At 43.7% G+C, this 14,203-nt stretch overlaps 1 protein-coding gene across 3 annotated transcripts in view; it reads right to left on the bottom strand.

The window, feature by feature from the left end:
* The window catches only part of HNF1B (HNF1 homeobox B), a 63,405-nt gene that overhangs the window by 13,186 nt on the left and 36,016 nt on the right, over positions 1 to 14,203 (bottom strand). For all 3 annotated transcript variants that reach the window (XM_081844172.1, XM_081844173.1, XM_081844174.1), the window contains exon 5: positions 571 to 740. In XM_081844172.1, the coding sequence (XP_081700298.1) occupies positions 571 to 740 (170 nt within the window). The remainder of the gene's footprint in view (positions 1 to 570; positions 741 to 14,203) is intronic.

Genomic DNA, 14,203 nt, shown 5'->3' with positions numbered 1-14,203 from the left:
TAAACCATAGTTTATTGTTACATACGAACCAGGCCATTATTACTTTTGCTAACATCTGTTGGCCTGAATGTAGATAGTCATAGGGGTTAAAAGAGAAAGGGATCATGGGAGTTTGCTAAATGACTTCAGTGGGGATGGAATGATTGAAGGTGGTGTGTGTGTGTGTGTGTGTGTGTGTGTGTTTTAATCAAATGGAATGTCATCAACAGTGAAGAGCAAACAATGATCCACCCCACCGTTCCAATTTAGCAGGCATTCAATCAATACCCTGAGAACGGCTCTGTGTCACATTTATTGGCGGGTTTCAAAGCCTATGTCACTACCTGTTGCCAGGGAAAAGGTAAGGTCAGCATGATGACTTTTTCCTCAGTGTACTCAGGCTTTCCCCCTTCCTGTCCCTACAAACGCCTCATTGTTTTAACACAGGTCTTGTGCAAAAAAAACCAACATGCACACACAAACCCCCAGAGTTTTCAAAAAAAAATGAAAAAGAGAAAGTTTTGTTTGTTTTGCTTGCTAGGCCATCTTATCTTATCAGTCCCAGAGCTACAATAGGGCAGGTGTGCTCACCATTTTGCCGTCCGGTGGGAGCAGGCTGTGGCTGTGGCCTGGGTCCAAACCGGCTGGAGACACTTGCTGTAGGGCAGCCTGGCTGGTGGTCACCATGGAGCTGTTGCCATGGTGACTAATGGCGGAGGAGGAAGTGACTTCATTGCTCCCCGGTTGGCTGTAGCGGACTCCTGGGGAGAAGATAATTCAAATAGTTTCAGGCATGTTATTTATTTGTTTTAAAGGCATTTATATGCTGCTTCACCATTAGCACTTTCTAAGCGGTGTACATTTGATAATAAAAAAGCCATATAGGGAATAAAACAACTTAAAAGATCACCATAAAACCCACACAGAAACATGGATGCTACCTTAAAATGCCTCCTGGAACCAGAGAGTATTTAGGCTTGTTCACAAATTACGCTGGACACAGATACAAGCTGTGCAAGTGTGTGGGTGAAAGCGTGCAGGTGTGCTGCTTTCTAGAGCTGAGATTTTGTGTACACGGAGTCTGTGTGCATATTGAACGTGACATGTTAATAACTATACAAGTGCACAGCTCAGCCGTTTTGTGTCCACGAAAGAGCAGTTCATACATTTGACTGGATGCAGGCAGAGGCTGTCTCTACACAAGTACAAGTTTTAGTGTGAAAGTGTATGCTTTTTCACTTGTACAGCTCACCTGTTGTATACACGTGTGCAAAGACTGTACACTGGTTTAACAGGACATGCAAATTATTGTACAGCTCCACAGACACGCAGGTTGTACACTTGTTGCATGTAATGTGTGAACACCCCTTTTGTCATTCACGTGCAGTTCAGCAAGGAGGGCTCCTGTCTCATCTCAAGTCAGAGGGAGGGAGCTGCACAGGCCTGGGCCCACAACACTGAATGCATGGAGGACCACCAACAGAGACTCCCCCCCCCCCCCAATCAAGTGACTGGGCATATAATGAATCAGGCAGCCATTGAGATGTCCTGCCTCCAAGCTGGTAAGGTCCTACAATGATTGGTAGAGGTTTGAGGTATGGGTTTTTCCTAGCCCTGCCTGGAGATGCCAGGGGATGAACCTGGGACCTTCTGCATGCCAAGCAGATGCTCTGCCACTGAGCTGTGGTCCCTCCCTATACAGTCATATCTTGGAAGTCGAACGCCTTGCGAGTTGAACATTTTGGCTCCCAAATGCCACAGACCCGGAGTGAGTGTTCCGGTTTGCGAACATTCTTTGGAACCTGAATGTCCAACATGGCTTCTGATTGGCTGCAGCCAATTGGAAGCCACGCCTTGGTTTCCAAACGTTTTGGAAGTCAAACGGTCTTCCAGAAAGGATTCCGTTCGGCTTCTGAGGTACCACTGTACATCCTTCCCATATACCAGATGTGTGTCCAACAATACACACCAGCAGCTGTGAGAAAAACAGACAGCTCGTCTTGTTAAACAAGGAGCAGTTGGAAGGTATGAAATGATTCACTGTAGGTGTGTTTAAGTTTTTTATATATATAATGTTCAAAACCTTCAGCCATGGGATACACTGGAAGGCACACAGAGCAGATCAGAAATAATTAACTGAGGAAGCCAGCTGGGAAACAAAATCCCTTTTATCAGTCCTGAGGCTCAAGAGGTAATTTGTTATGCACCGTCATGCGCCACAAACCAAAAGCATTGTTGGAAGGCGAGCCGCTGGGGGAAGATAAAGCCCAGGCAGCACCTGGGCAACTAAAGTGACCACAGTGGACCTGGTAAAGGAGGAATCAGTGGCAGAACCCATGCTTTGCCTGCAGAAGGTCTCGGGTTCAAATCCTAGCATAAAAAAATAAGAGCCTACTGGATCAGGCCAGCAGCCTAACCCGCCTCACAGGGTTGTTGTGAGGATGAAATAGAAGGAGGAGGGCCATGTACACCACCTTGAACTCCTTCCAAGAAAAGGAGGTATATAAAAATAATAAATACTTTTTTTCAGTGGGTACTCAAGGGTATGCAGTACTGGCGCCTCTCCTTATTTTTTTGTTACTTACTGTAACAACTTCATGGTGAGTACTGACGCCTATTTTTCTAGTGGGGAAAGCATGGAATAAATGCAAACACAAACGTGGGTGTGCATGCTGAAAAAAGCTTGTGGCGTAAGCAGCACCCGATCCCACGATAAAAGTTCCGTCTGGAAGAGCCCTTTGTCCATCTAGCTCAGTACTGTTGACTCTGACTGGCAGCAGCAGCTCTCATACAAGTCTTTCTCATTGCCTACCAGCTTATTCTTTTAACTGGTGAGGCCACCAGGCTTCAACCTGGGAAGTTTAGCATGCGAAACATGACCAGTCCAAGGTTCCTTCCCAAGACTTGCACTCCAGATAAGACTCGAACTCAACCCCACTGCTAGCCCTGCGGTCTAGTTCTGGAGAAGCAGGGGTAACCAACATGGTGCCTTCCAGAGGTTATTGGAACATCCCACCCATCATCACAGACCATGAACCATGCAGGCTGGAGATGATGCGAGTTGTGGTCCAGCAACATTCTAGAGGGTTGTTGACTCTTGAGCCAACAGATTACTTCACTGAAACCCAGTAGCCAGTTGACCAATGCAGGAAACAGGATTCTGAATTAGATGGATATTTGATGCAATTTTGCAGAGAAGACCATGTGGATGTATCTCAGGGGATACATACACTGACCCAGTCATGCCGTGCAAATCCATTGAGTTGACCTCAACCCAGAATATATCTACCCACCATACATTTAAAGCACATGTTCTCCGCCCACAAAGAATCCTGGGAACTATAGTTTGCCGAGGGTGCTGGGAACCGTGAAAGGCAAGCTACGGTTCCCAGAATTCTTCGGCAGAAGGAATCTGCTTTAAATGTATGGCGTGTGGATGTTGCAACCCATACAGACCCCATGCCACAGATGCGGAAAGTGTTTGAGAGGCCTTTTTCTCGAGATGTCTTTGGCACCCTCTATTTTCCCCATCCCTGATAATGGAAGAATGCTCTTTTGACAAATGGACCTTTGCCAGCGCAAGTGGATGCCCCAGACAAGAACAGGGTAAACATTGCTCAATCTGAAGCGCTGTACACCCGCATTCTTTGACTGTATTCCTAACCTCATGCAAAGGGTGCCCAGGCTCGGGCCAGATCAGAAAGTCTGAAACATTGTTTGAACAATGGGAGGGAAGATAATTAGAACAAAGAGAGCTGAGTTTGAGGGACAAGGTTTGTTTTTTCTTAATTGAAACGTAAATAACACCCATTCCTTCATTACCTCCTCCCCCACCCACAATCCACATGGATTTTGCAAATTTAAAAGGAGAATCGGTTTCTTCTTAGGAAAGTTAACTCCAAGGTGAAAAATCCCGTTAAGAGATAATTAAAGCTTTATGGGACATTCTATGTATTTTATTGCACTAATACATAATAAAATTAAATAATGCCAAGCATATTAAGGTGCATGTATATTTGGAGTTCTGGAAATTCTTTTGCTGATTCTCTTCCACTTCCCCACACACTTTTTGGACCCCCAAATCCTAAAATTTCTAGCTATAAACTGTGGTTACAGTTTATACAGGGTCTTCTGGCAGAATGGATTTATTTTTAAGCACTGCAGAAACCAAGTACAAATATGCTTTTTCTGATCATGTTCTCTGGTCCTCCCCTATCATTAGGCAGTGAGGAGAACTGCTTCAGGCAGAAGATGCTAGGAGACGGCATTGGCAACCCCCTGGCTGTACCCTTCTGCTGAAGGACAGAGCTGAGTGTGTGCACGCCATGTGGTCCCAAGGAGTGTGGTGGAGTCTCCTTCTTTGGAGATCTTTAAGCAGAGGCTTGGCAACCATATGTCAGGAGTGCTCTGATGGTGTTTCCTGCTTGGCAGGGGGTTGGACTCGATGGCCCTTGTGGTCTCTTCCAACTCTATGATTCTATGATTCTATGGTCTGTCCCTGCACCACCATAACTAGCCTGCTCTCCTAAGGGGCAGTGGGGAACACTCTCCCATTGCCTGGAACTAAGGCTGAAGCGAGGCTCAACTCCCAGTCGACCCAGCTTCTGCAATGGTGCCATCTTGTATTTCACCTCAGGAAGAGAAATACAGTACAGTGGTGCCCCGCAAGACGAATGCCTCGCAAGACGAAAAACCCGCTAGATGAAAGGGTTTTCCGTTTCTAGAGGCGCTTCCCAAGACGAATTTCCCTATGGGCTTGCTTCGCAAGACGAAAACGTCTTGCGAGTCTTTTCACTCCCCCCCCTTTTTCTAAGCTGCTAAGCCGCTAATAGCGCGAATCCGCTAAGCTGCTAATAGGGTTGCTTCGCAAGACGAAAAAACCGCAAGACGAAGAGACTTGCGGAACGGATTCTTTTCGTCTTGCGAGGCACCACTGTACCGTATTTTTTTGCACCATAACACTCACTTTTTTCCTCCTAGAAAGTAAGGGGAAATGTCTGTGCATGTTATGGAGGGAATGCCTACGGGGGGGGGGGGCGGGGGAGATCTGCTGCAGTCATGAGCAGAGGATCCATGGTTCCCCTTCCTTCCCTCCTCCATGGCTCGCTTTGAAACAGCAAAGCAGGAGAAGAGCCACTGAGTGGGGAGGAGAGAGGGACAGAGAGCCTGCTTCTTTAAAGGAGCAAAGCAGGAGAGGAGCCGCTTACACGAGTGTAAGCGGCTCCTGTCTGGTTGGTTCCTTTAGAGCAAGCAGGCTCTCTGTCCCTCTCTCCTCCCCACTCAGCTCGCTAAATAGCATTTTTAGCAGCATCCTTCTCCACACATCCCATGCGTGCTCCTTGTCCCTTGAGTGCTTTTCCTTCCCTCCCCACTTAAAACATGGTTACAAAGCATGGATCCACATGGATCCTCAGGATTTTTGCATTGGGCTACTCCAAACTCACTGTCAGATCACTATGTCTGTGGCCACAGCATGAACCACAAAAATCATACATCCACTGTTTCGTTTAGATTTTTTTTTCTTGTTTTCCTCCTCTAAAAACTACGTGCGTGTTATGGTCTGGTGCATGTTATAGAGCGAAAAATATGGGTATTTCAAGCTGACCCTGCCTGCGGTGATGGCAAGAACATCAGGAGAGCCCTGCTAGTCAGACCAAAGGCCTATGTAGTTCAGCAACCTTGCTGTTGGAGGTATATGGGGTTGGACTAGATGACCCTTGTGGTCCCTTCTAACTCTACATTTCTAGGATTCTATGAAAATGCAGTTGCAGTGTAGGGCAAAACTGACTGAATTTTATTGTCATGTGTGGTTTTTAATTGGTTGGCAAGTCGTTTTGGGGGGGATGTGCTTTGGTGGTAGAGCAGCATAACATACCAAAACAAGGAAACAAACAACAACACTTCTTACCTGCCTATTGCTATTATCATTAATAATAGTTCATATCCCACAGTTTCCCACTTGTCTTGTGCTTTCTAGGCATGAGTCTTAAGTGGTTAAGCCTTTGACTTGCTGCTTTCCCCTAGAAAACCAGCTCTTTAGGACCTAAATCAGAGCAAATGCCAATCTGGAGAAAACCCAATGACATTTGTTCCCATTCAGGGCTGTGTGGATGAGCCCAAACTCACAAATGATAAAACAGTTAAGTCATTGAAAAACAATTCCAATAAAGATGCAGACTGGAAAGATCTCTACTTAAGAAGCTTGTTTGGGACCAGGTGGTCCCAGGATGGGCTGCAACAATTTAACAGTACAATATTATAACAGTTAATGATGGATTAACCGACATTACAGATTACAAGGAAGACAACAGGAAGTCTCCTAATTAGGGCTGGCCGATACCTGGATTTCAACATCATGATATACAGTGGTGCCCCGCAAGACGAATGCCTCGCAAGACGAAAAACCTGCTAGATGAAAGGGTTTTCCGTTTTGGAGGCGCTTCGCAAAACGAATTTCCCTATGGGCTTGCTTCGCAAGACGAAATGTCTTGCGAGTTTTTCCGACTCCCCCCCCCCTTTCTAAGCCGCTAAGCCGCTTATCTGCTTATCCGCTAAGCTGATAAGCCGCTAAAAGCTGCTAAGCCGCTAATAGCGCTAATCCGCTAAGCCGTCAATGGGCTTGCTTCGCAAGACGAAAAAACCGCTAGACAAAGAGAATCGCGGAAGGATTCTTTTCGTCTTGCGAGGCACCACTGTATCACCAGCCAAACATTGTGATATCACGATGTCTGAAATAAGGGTGGAACTATGTAGAGGCACTGGCTGGCTTCATGGGTTTTTCCTCCATTGTGATTTTTGCATAACACCCACATCCCACACACCATGATTTATGATATATTGCCAGGCCAAAAACTACGAAACCAATATCATTATATGACTTCAAAACTGGTTTTGGATGATACACCGCCAAGGTCAAATATACATCATGATTTGTGATATACTGCCAGGTCAAAAATTATGAAATGGATATCACAATATGGACTTCAAACCGGTTTTGGATGATATATCAATATATTGCCCAGTCCTACTCTCTCTTGCCTGCCTTCTCTGTGTGTGTGTGTGTGTGTGTGTGTGGAGTCAAAGTCCAGGTCAAAGTGTTGCGCCTTCAACAAACTAAGACTACACAGTGAAGGTGCTGGGTACACCTTTGTGGGGAGGGAATTCTCCACAATTCAGGGGCTGCCACAAATAATGCCCTCTCCTGGGCAGACCCCCCCAAAAAAAATCTGATGGTGAAGGAACTGCCAAGAGGACCCCCCCTCTGATGATCTTAACACCTGAGATAGTCTATAGGGAAGGAGGTGGTTTCTGAAATATATTTGAGGCTCAAGTCGTTCAGGGCTTTAAATGCTAATGTGAGCCCTTTGAACTGGCCCTGGAAATGAAATGACAGCAACCAACTTTATATTCCTAGCTTGGAATAAATGAATAAATATTGAGAATCCTCAGCAGCACGCCTGGAAGGTAAAGATTCCCTGGCTTCTGAATGTCTTGGGATAATATATTGTGCGAAGGATATTGTCTGTGGTTTATGGAAAACCTGGGCGAGACAGGCATTGAAAAGCCCAGCCCATTGTTCGCCCTCTTCCCTTGCCACAGCGTGAGGCTCTTGTGGCATGGAGAGGTTTCATTCTTCCCGCAGCTCCCTCTGCCATTAGTTCTCAGCAGCAAAGCCTGATAGAAAAACCACCTCTGCGTGACTGCGCCTTGCTTCATAAAGATGGCTTTAGTAGAGGAGCAGACGGAATATAAAAGTCTTGTTTATGGGACCTGAACTATTGTTTCCGACTCCAGGTTGTAGAGCCCATCAAATGCCTTTATTGGCTGCTTCATGTTTTCCTGCCCAAGCACAGAAAATATCGGTTTTCTAACCACATTGGCTTGTTTGGTGAAACTTTCCAAATTGCACATTGTGGGTAGGTGGGGGAGGGAATATTTCCTTTCAGGTTCCTCCAGACGTCCTTTTTATCGAACACTCATGATGATTTGTGCTTATGATAGCATCTGGGCGGTCACACACAATCCCACTTCCAACACTGTACCTGCAAAAGTTTTGGGGAAGTCACACTGCTTCATTTCCAGTGGTTTGTATCCCGTAACTTCCTGATGGAATCCCAAACCCATTTTTACGCCACCATGTCCTGGTTTATTTTTGTTCCACTTTTGTTCCACTATAGCCCCTTGAGACAGTGCTCATAGAAAAGCACGACAAAATAAAGTAGAATAAATCAACCACTAATGCACTATTTCTGTGTTAACACCATGCTGCAGAACAGACCCACAATAAAACACCGGTCTGGAGAGGCCCTTTGTCTGTTCTGGATCCACTGCCCATAAATTTAACTTGGATGACCTTGAATTCTAGTATTATGGGAGAGGGAGAAAAGGTTCGCTCTCCATGCCATGCATAATTTCAGAAAACCTCAGCTTAACCATTCTCCCCTACCCACAAACAAGAAAGCCTCAGGTGCATTGTCTTTTCCTCATAGGGGAGGTATTCCACATACACAGGTCCTATTGCCTTTTTCTGCCCCTTTCCAACTTTTTCAGCTTGCCTGTTGCTTTTATTACATATCTTTAGGTGCCAGGCGAAAACATTCTCTTTAACCAGGCCTTGGGCTCATTCTATGTCCTTTTAAATGTGTTTGTGGGAGTGGGGGAGGGTTATGGGTTTATTCCTGTTTTTATCATGTGTGTTTTCATTTTGTATTTTTTTGTTGTGAACTGCCCTGTGATCTTTGGGTGAAGGGCTGTATACCAGTTTAATAAATTTATTACCACTGTAGCTCAGTGGTAGAGAGCATCTGCTTTGCATACAGAAGGTCCCAGGTTCACGCCCCAATAGCATCTCCAAGCAAGACTAGGAATGTTCCTGGCCCTGGGAGAACTGCTGCCAGTCAGTGTAGACAATACTGAGCTAGAGGGATGATGGTCTGACACAGTATAAGGCAGGTTCCTCTGCTCCTAACCATATTCAAGTACAGTGGTACCTCTAGTTGTGTTCACCTCTGGTTACGTATCCTTCGGGATACGTATGTGGCAAACCCTGAAGTAGTTTTCTGGGTTTCGCCTCGTGCGCAAGCACAGAAGTGCTCTACGCACCGCGCACATGTGCAGAAGCACCACCTCCAGTTGCAAATTCCTTGGGATGTGACCATAGCTCCAGAACAGATCCCATTCACAACCAGAGGTACCACTGTATTCCAAATCAGGACATGCCATATACCGTGGTACCTCGGGTTACATACGCTTCAGGTTACATACACTTCAGGTTACAGACTCCGCTAACCCAGAAATAGTACCTCGGGTTAAGAACTTTGCTTCAGGATGAGAACAGAAATCGCGCTCCGGCGGCGCAGCGGCAGCGGGAGACCCCATTCGCTAAAGTGGTGCTTCAGGTTAAGAACAGTTTCAGGTTAAGAACGGATGTCCAGAACGAATTAAGTACTTAACCTGAGGTACCACTGTATTTATAATATAAAAGCATGTCATTACCGGCATTTTTATTTTTAGTATTTTCCCCTCCAAAAACTGGATGTTTTATTTCAGTTATATTCACACCATGCATTCAAACCACTATGATACCAAGCTTTGAACTTCCATGGCTTCCCCTAAAGAATCCTGGGGGCTGTCGTTTGTTAAGGATGCTGAGTGAGGTTTTTTTAGGGGACCCTCACAGAGCTAGAATTCCCAGCACCTTTAGCAAACTACAGTCCCCATGATTTTTTAGGCGAGGAGCCATGGCAGTTGAAGTGGTGCAACAGGGATTACTGTAAATGTATGGGGTGGCTGTGACTTTTTAGTTCATAAGTCACACATAGCAGAGGAAGGAAACCTACCCCTACATCCACAAAGTCTCCAAGTCCCTAAGGGCTTTTTCTACAATTCTGAAGGCATGGGTCCAAGTGGTTCTAAATCAGAACAAACAGTAATCCGCTGAAAACCGGAGTGCCTTTTTCCTCCGACTGAGCACTAAGGAAGGGTTTCTCCCTGGGGAAAGAAGCAGGGATAGAGGAAGTGTGGATAACCCCTAAGTCTTCTGACTCGCGGGGGGAGCTCTTTCTACACCCCCTCCCCACCAAAAGACCGATCAACATTTCTGCCTTTGTACCATTTCATCTACAAGAGCCCACGGATTCTATTGAGAGAGCCAGCAAAAACTACAAGAGACTGCCACTCAAAAGGTGCTTGAAAGCGTTACTCTCCTGCGGCTGTGGGGCGAATCATTTATGTCCATTATAAACCAGTTTATTGTGACTCTCCTCCTTTGCCTATTTGGCTGGTGCCATAAAGCTCTAATTATCCCCAATAAAACCAGAAAAGGTTCCTAAACAACGTGTTGAGCTGATACAACACAATAATGAGCAAGAAAGCGTAAAATATGGGGCTTGGATGGGCCGTTCCCCTTTGGCATTCAAATCCAGCATTCCGCTCCTCCTCCTAGCAGTAGAATGGGGAATAAATCACTGAGAACCGTTTTAAGTGCTCCCCTTCCCCCAGAGAACTAACCCCTACAACTTTATTCCAAAGGACTGAAAATCTTAAGACACGTAGAAACAGTGGTATAATTAAAGAAGAAAGCACTTGTCTCCTTTACGTGAAGAGTAAGTTGGTATGTTGTGCTACTATCTCTGATTTGGTTGACGTTTAATGAGTTGATTTATGCTAGAAAGAGAGATGTCAGAATGGATGCCACATCCATTCCAAAACACTACCCTGGATATGTTACAGTTCATCTCTGGTGTGAATGATGAACTCTCTTTAGCTACTCCACGGTGAGTGAAATACACTCAGGGGAAATGTAATTAATTAATTTCTTTAATTCACACATTTCAGGGTCAAGTCTAGCTATTTGAAAGCAGATGCCCAGGCTCAATCCTGGCCCAAATTAAGTCCCAAGTACCATCTTGAGATCCTCCAGATGAACTGTTTATTTGAGTATTTCATCTTCATTTGCTTGCACAAGGCTTATGCAGAGGTTAAACAATGCCCAGTCTTCATTAACCATTTGTTCAGATTTGTTTGCAGGAAGATTATACAAAAATGAGCATTTGTCCTTATTTGCTTGCAGGGTGGTTATGCAGTCATTTATCCCATCCTCTTTACTACATTTCCCTGTTTCTTTCCTACCCTCAAATGTCTGATTTTATAGAGGGCACTTCCCAGACTGTCACTATTTTCAGGTAAATTTTTACTGCTTACTGGCAAATTCAGATTGCAGAATTAAAGTTCGGCAAACCCACTTGCCAAAAAGATGATGATGATGACAGGTCGGAACTAAACATTATAAGTTAAGAGCATTTGCAGATGATCTAGTCTTGACATTACAACAGCCAGAAACCAGTACAAAAAGAGTTTTGGAACTTATTGAAATATTTGGTCAGGTAGCAGGTTTTAAATTAAATAAACATAAGACAAAGGTGTTGGAAAAAAATCTCACGGTGGGGGAAAAAGATAGTTTTCAAAGAGAAACTGGTTTGGAAATTACTAAAAAGGTAAAATATCTGGGGGTGAATTTAACATCTAAGAATGTGAACCTATTTAAAGACAATTATGAGAAATGCTGGGCCGAAGTGAAGAAAGATCTCGATATATGGTCAAGATTGAGACTTTCCTTGTTAGGCCGAATTGCTGTTATCAAGATGAATGTATTGCCGAGATTGTTGTTTCTGTTCCAGACATTGCAAATTTTAGATAAGATGGACTGTTTCAAGAAGTGGCAGAAAGATATATCTAAATTTGTCTGGCAGGGCAAAAAACCCAGAATAAAATTTAAGATTTTGACTGATGCAAAGGATAGAGGGGGCTTTGCCCTGCCGGACTTAAAACTTTATTATGAAGCAGCGGCTTTTTGCTGGCTGAAACCATGGCTACTTCTTGAGAATACAGACATTCTGGACCTGGAAGGTTATGATAATAGTTTTGGTTGGCATGCATATTTATGGTATGACAAGGTAAAGGTACATAGAAATTTTAAAAACCATATTGTTAGGAAAGCATTGTATAATGTATGGAACCGATATAAAGATTTGCTTGAAAGTAAAACCCCCAGGTGGTTGTCACCAATGGAAGCTAAGGCGGTAAAAAGACTGAACATGGATACAGAGTGGCCAAAATATTGTGAAATTATAGAATATGATGGTGAAAAGTTGAAACTACAGAGTTTTGAGAAATTGAAACCCAAAGTTCGAGATTGGTTACATTATTTCCAGATCAATGAAACTTTTAAGCAGGACAGAAAACTAGGATTTCAGAAGGAGAGGTCAAAGTTAGAAACAGAATTGCTAGAACCCAATACCAAGAATCTGTCTAGAATGTATAATCTGCTGCTAAAATGGAATACACAGGATGAAACGGTTAAATCAGCTATGATTAAGTGGGCACAGGATATTGGTCATGATATTATGTTTGCTGACTGGGAGCAGTTATGGACCACAGGTATTAAATTTACGGCATGCAGTGCCCTGAAAGAGAACATAATGAAAATGATCTATAGGTGGTACATGACTCCAGTCAAGCTTGCAAAGATATATCATTTGCCCAATAACAATTGTTGGAAGTGCAATGAATGTGAAGGAACTTTTTATCACCTTTGGTGGACCTGCCCAAAGATTAAGGCCTACTGGGAAATGATCTATAATGAAATTAAGAAAATCCTTAAGTGGACATTTGTAAAGAAACCGGAGGCTTTTCTCCTGGGCATGGTCGGCCAATTGGTACCAAAGAAAGATAGGACCTTTTTTATGTATGCAACAACAGCAGCAAGAATCCTTTTGGCGAAGTATTGGAAGACTAAAGAATTACCTACTCTGGAAGAATGGCAGACCAAGGTGACTGAATTTATGGGATTGGCAGAGATGACCGGCAGAATTCGTGACCAGAAGAAAGAGACAGTGGAGGAGGACTGGAAAAAATTTAAAATCTATCTTAAAAATTGTTGTAAAATTTCGGAATGTTAAGATGTCAAGGGATTGGATACAAAGAATTACAGCTATAAATTGAAATTTATAAAATAGAATTTTTTTAAAGAGAATTAAATATAAAAATGGGATGAAGAATTGCTAAAAATTTTTAAAAATTTGGATGCAGGGAAGGGGAGGTTTGGGGAAGTCGTGTTATGTTTATTTGTTTTTTGTTTATGTTGTAAAATCAATAAAAATTATTTAAAAAAAAAAAAAAAAAAAAAGATGATGATGATGATGATGATTGTGATACAGAAAGTTATGGGGAAATGCACATGAAAGGAGAATAACACTTCAGGCAGCGAAGTATATTGGGCTGAACCTGCACTAGGGAAGTATCTATGGAGCAGACCGTCACTGTTTTCAGGTGGGATTTAACCTCATCCTGGCAAATTCAGGATTGTGTAATGAAAGTTCATTTGGAGCTCTTGAGCAACAAGCCTGCTTCCAAAAAGAAAGAAAAAAGACAAAGGGGACTTTTTGCGATAAGGAAAGTGATGAGAAGATGCCCTGGAAACTATGGAATAACAATTGCTTCATGCAACGCTGCTTAACCTTCCTGCGCACAGATCAGAACGAATGCTTAATAAACAGCCAATGTTGTCTAACCTCCCCACAAACCTTGTGCAAACAAATCAGGATGAGTGCTCAGTAAGCAAGTGGTCTGGAAGGAACCTATGTCTGGATCCTCAGTCCCTCATCTGTAAAACAGGAGTTATAGTGAACTCTTTATAGAGTTATAGGGAGTTATACATCACAGGGTTATTGTGCAAGCCGACACAGTGAAAATGGTCATCAGCAATTAAAAAAAAATCCTCCCCTTTTGCCATCCTCTTAAGAAGGTTTAAAGAAAGTTACACACATACACAAAAAATGTATAAATTATGCTATACCTCTCTCCTCATCCCTTCAGAATTCAAAGCTTAATTGCATACAACTGTTACATTATTTAGTACTGGCTAGAGTGGCTTGGGACAGAAGAGGGTTGCAGACGATTTGAGGCATGCTATTAAGCAGTTAAGGAATTTAGTGCTCCAGACAACCCTACAGAAACAGTGCAAGGACAGTTCAAATCCCAGCATGGAGAGTCATCAGTGGGGTCAGCAAAAAAAACAGCCGGCCTGTGAGGAGTTGCAAATTCCATCTCTCCCCTGCCCCTTGCATTGTGCAGGTGAGTAAATTAAAGCGGGGATATTAAACCTCCAATGAAGAGCTTTGTGGCTGTAAGTTTCAGCTCTTTTTCTTTCAGCCTCCGGAAGGGA

This window comes from Podarcis erhardii, assembly GCF_964252035.2.
Source record: "Podarcis erhardii genome assembly, chromosome: 16".
Classification (NCBI taxonomy): domain Eukaryota; kingdom Metazoa; phylum Chordata; class Lepidosauria; order Squamata; family Lacertidae; genus Podarcis; species Podarcis erhardii.
The sequence above is the reverse complement of the archived record's forward strand: the minus strand, read 5'-3'. Positions and strand labels throughout refer to the sequence as shown.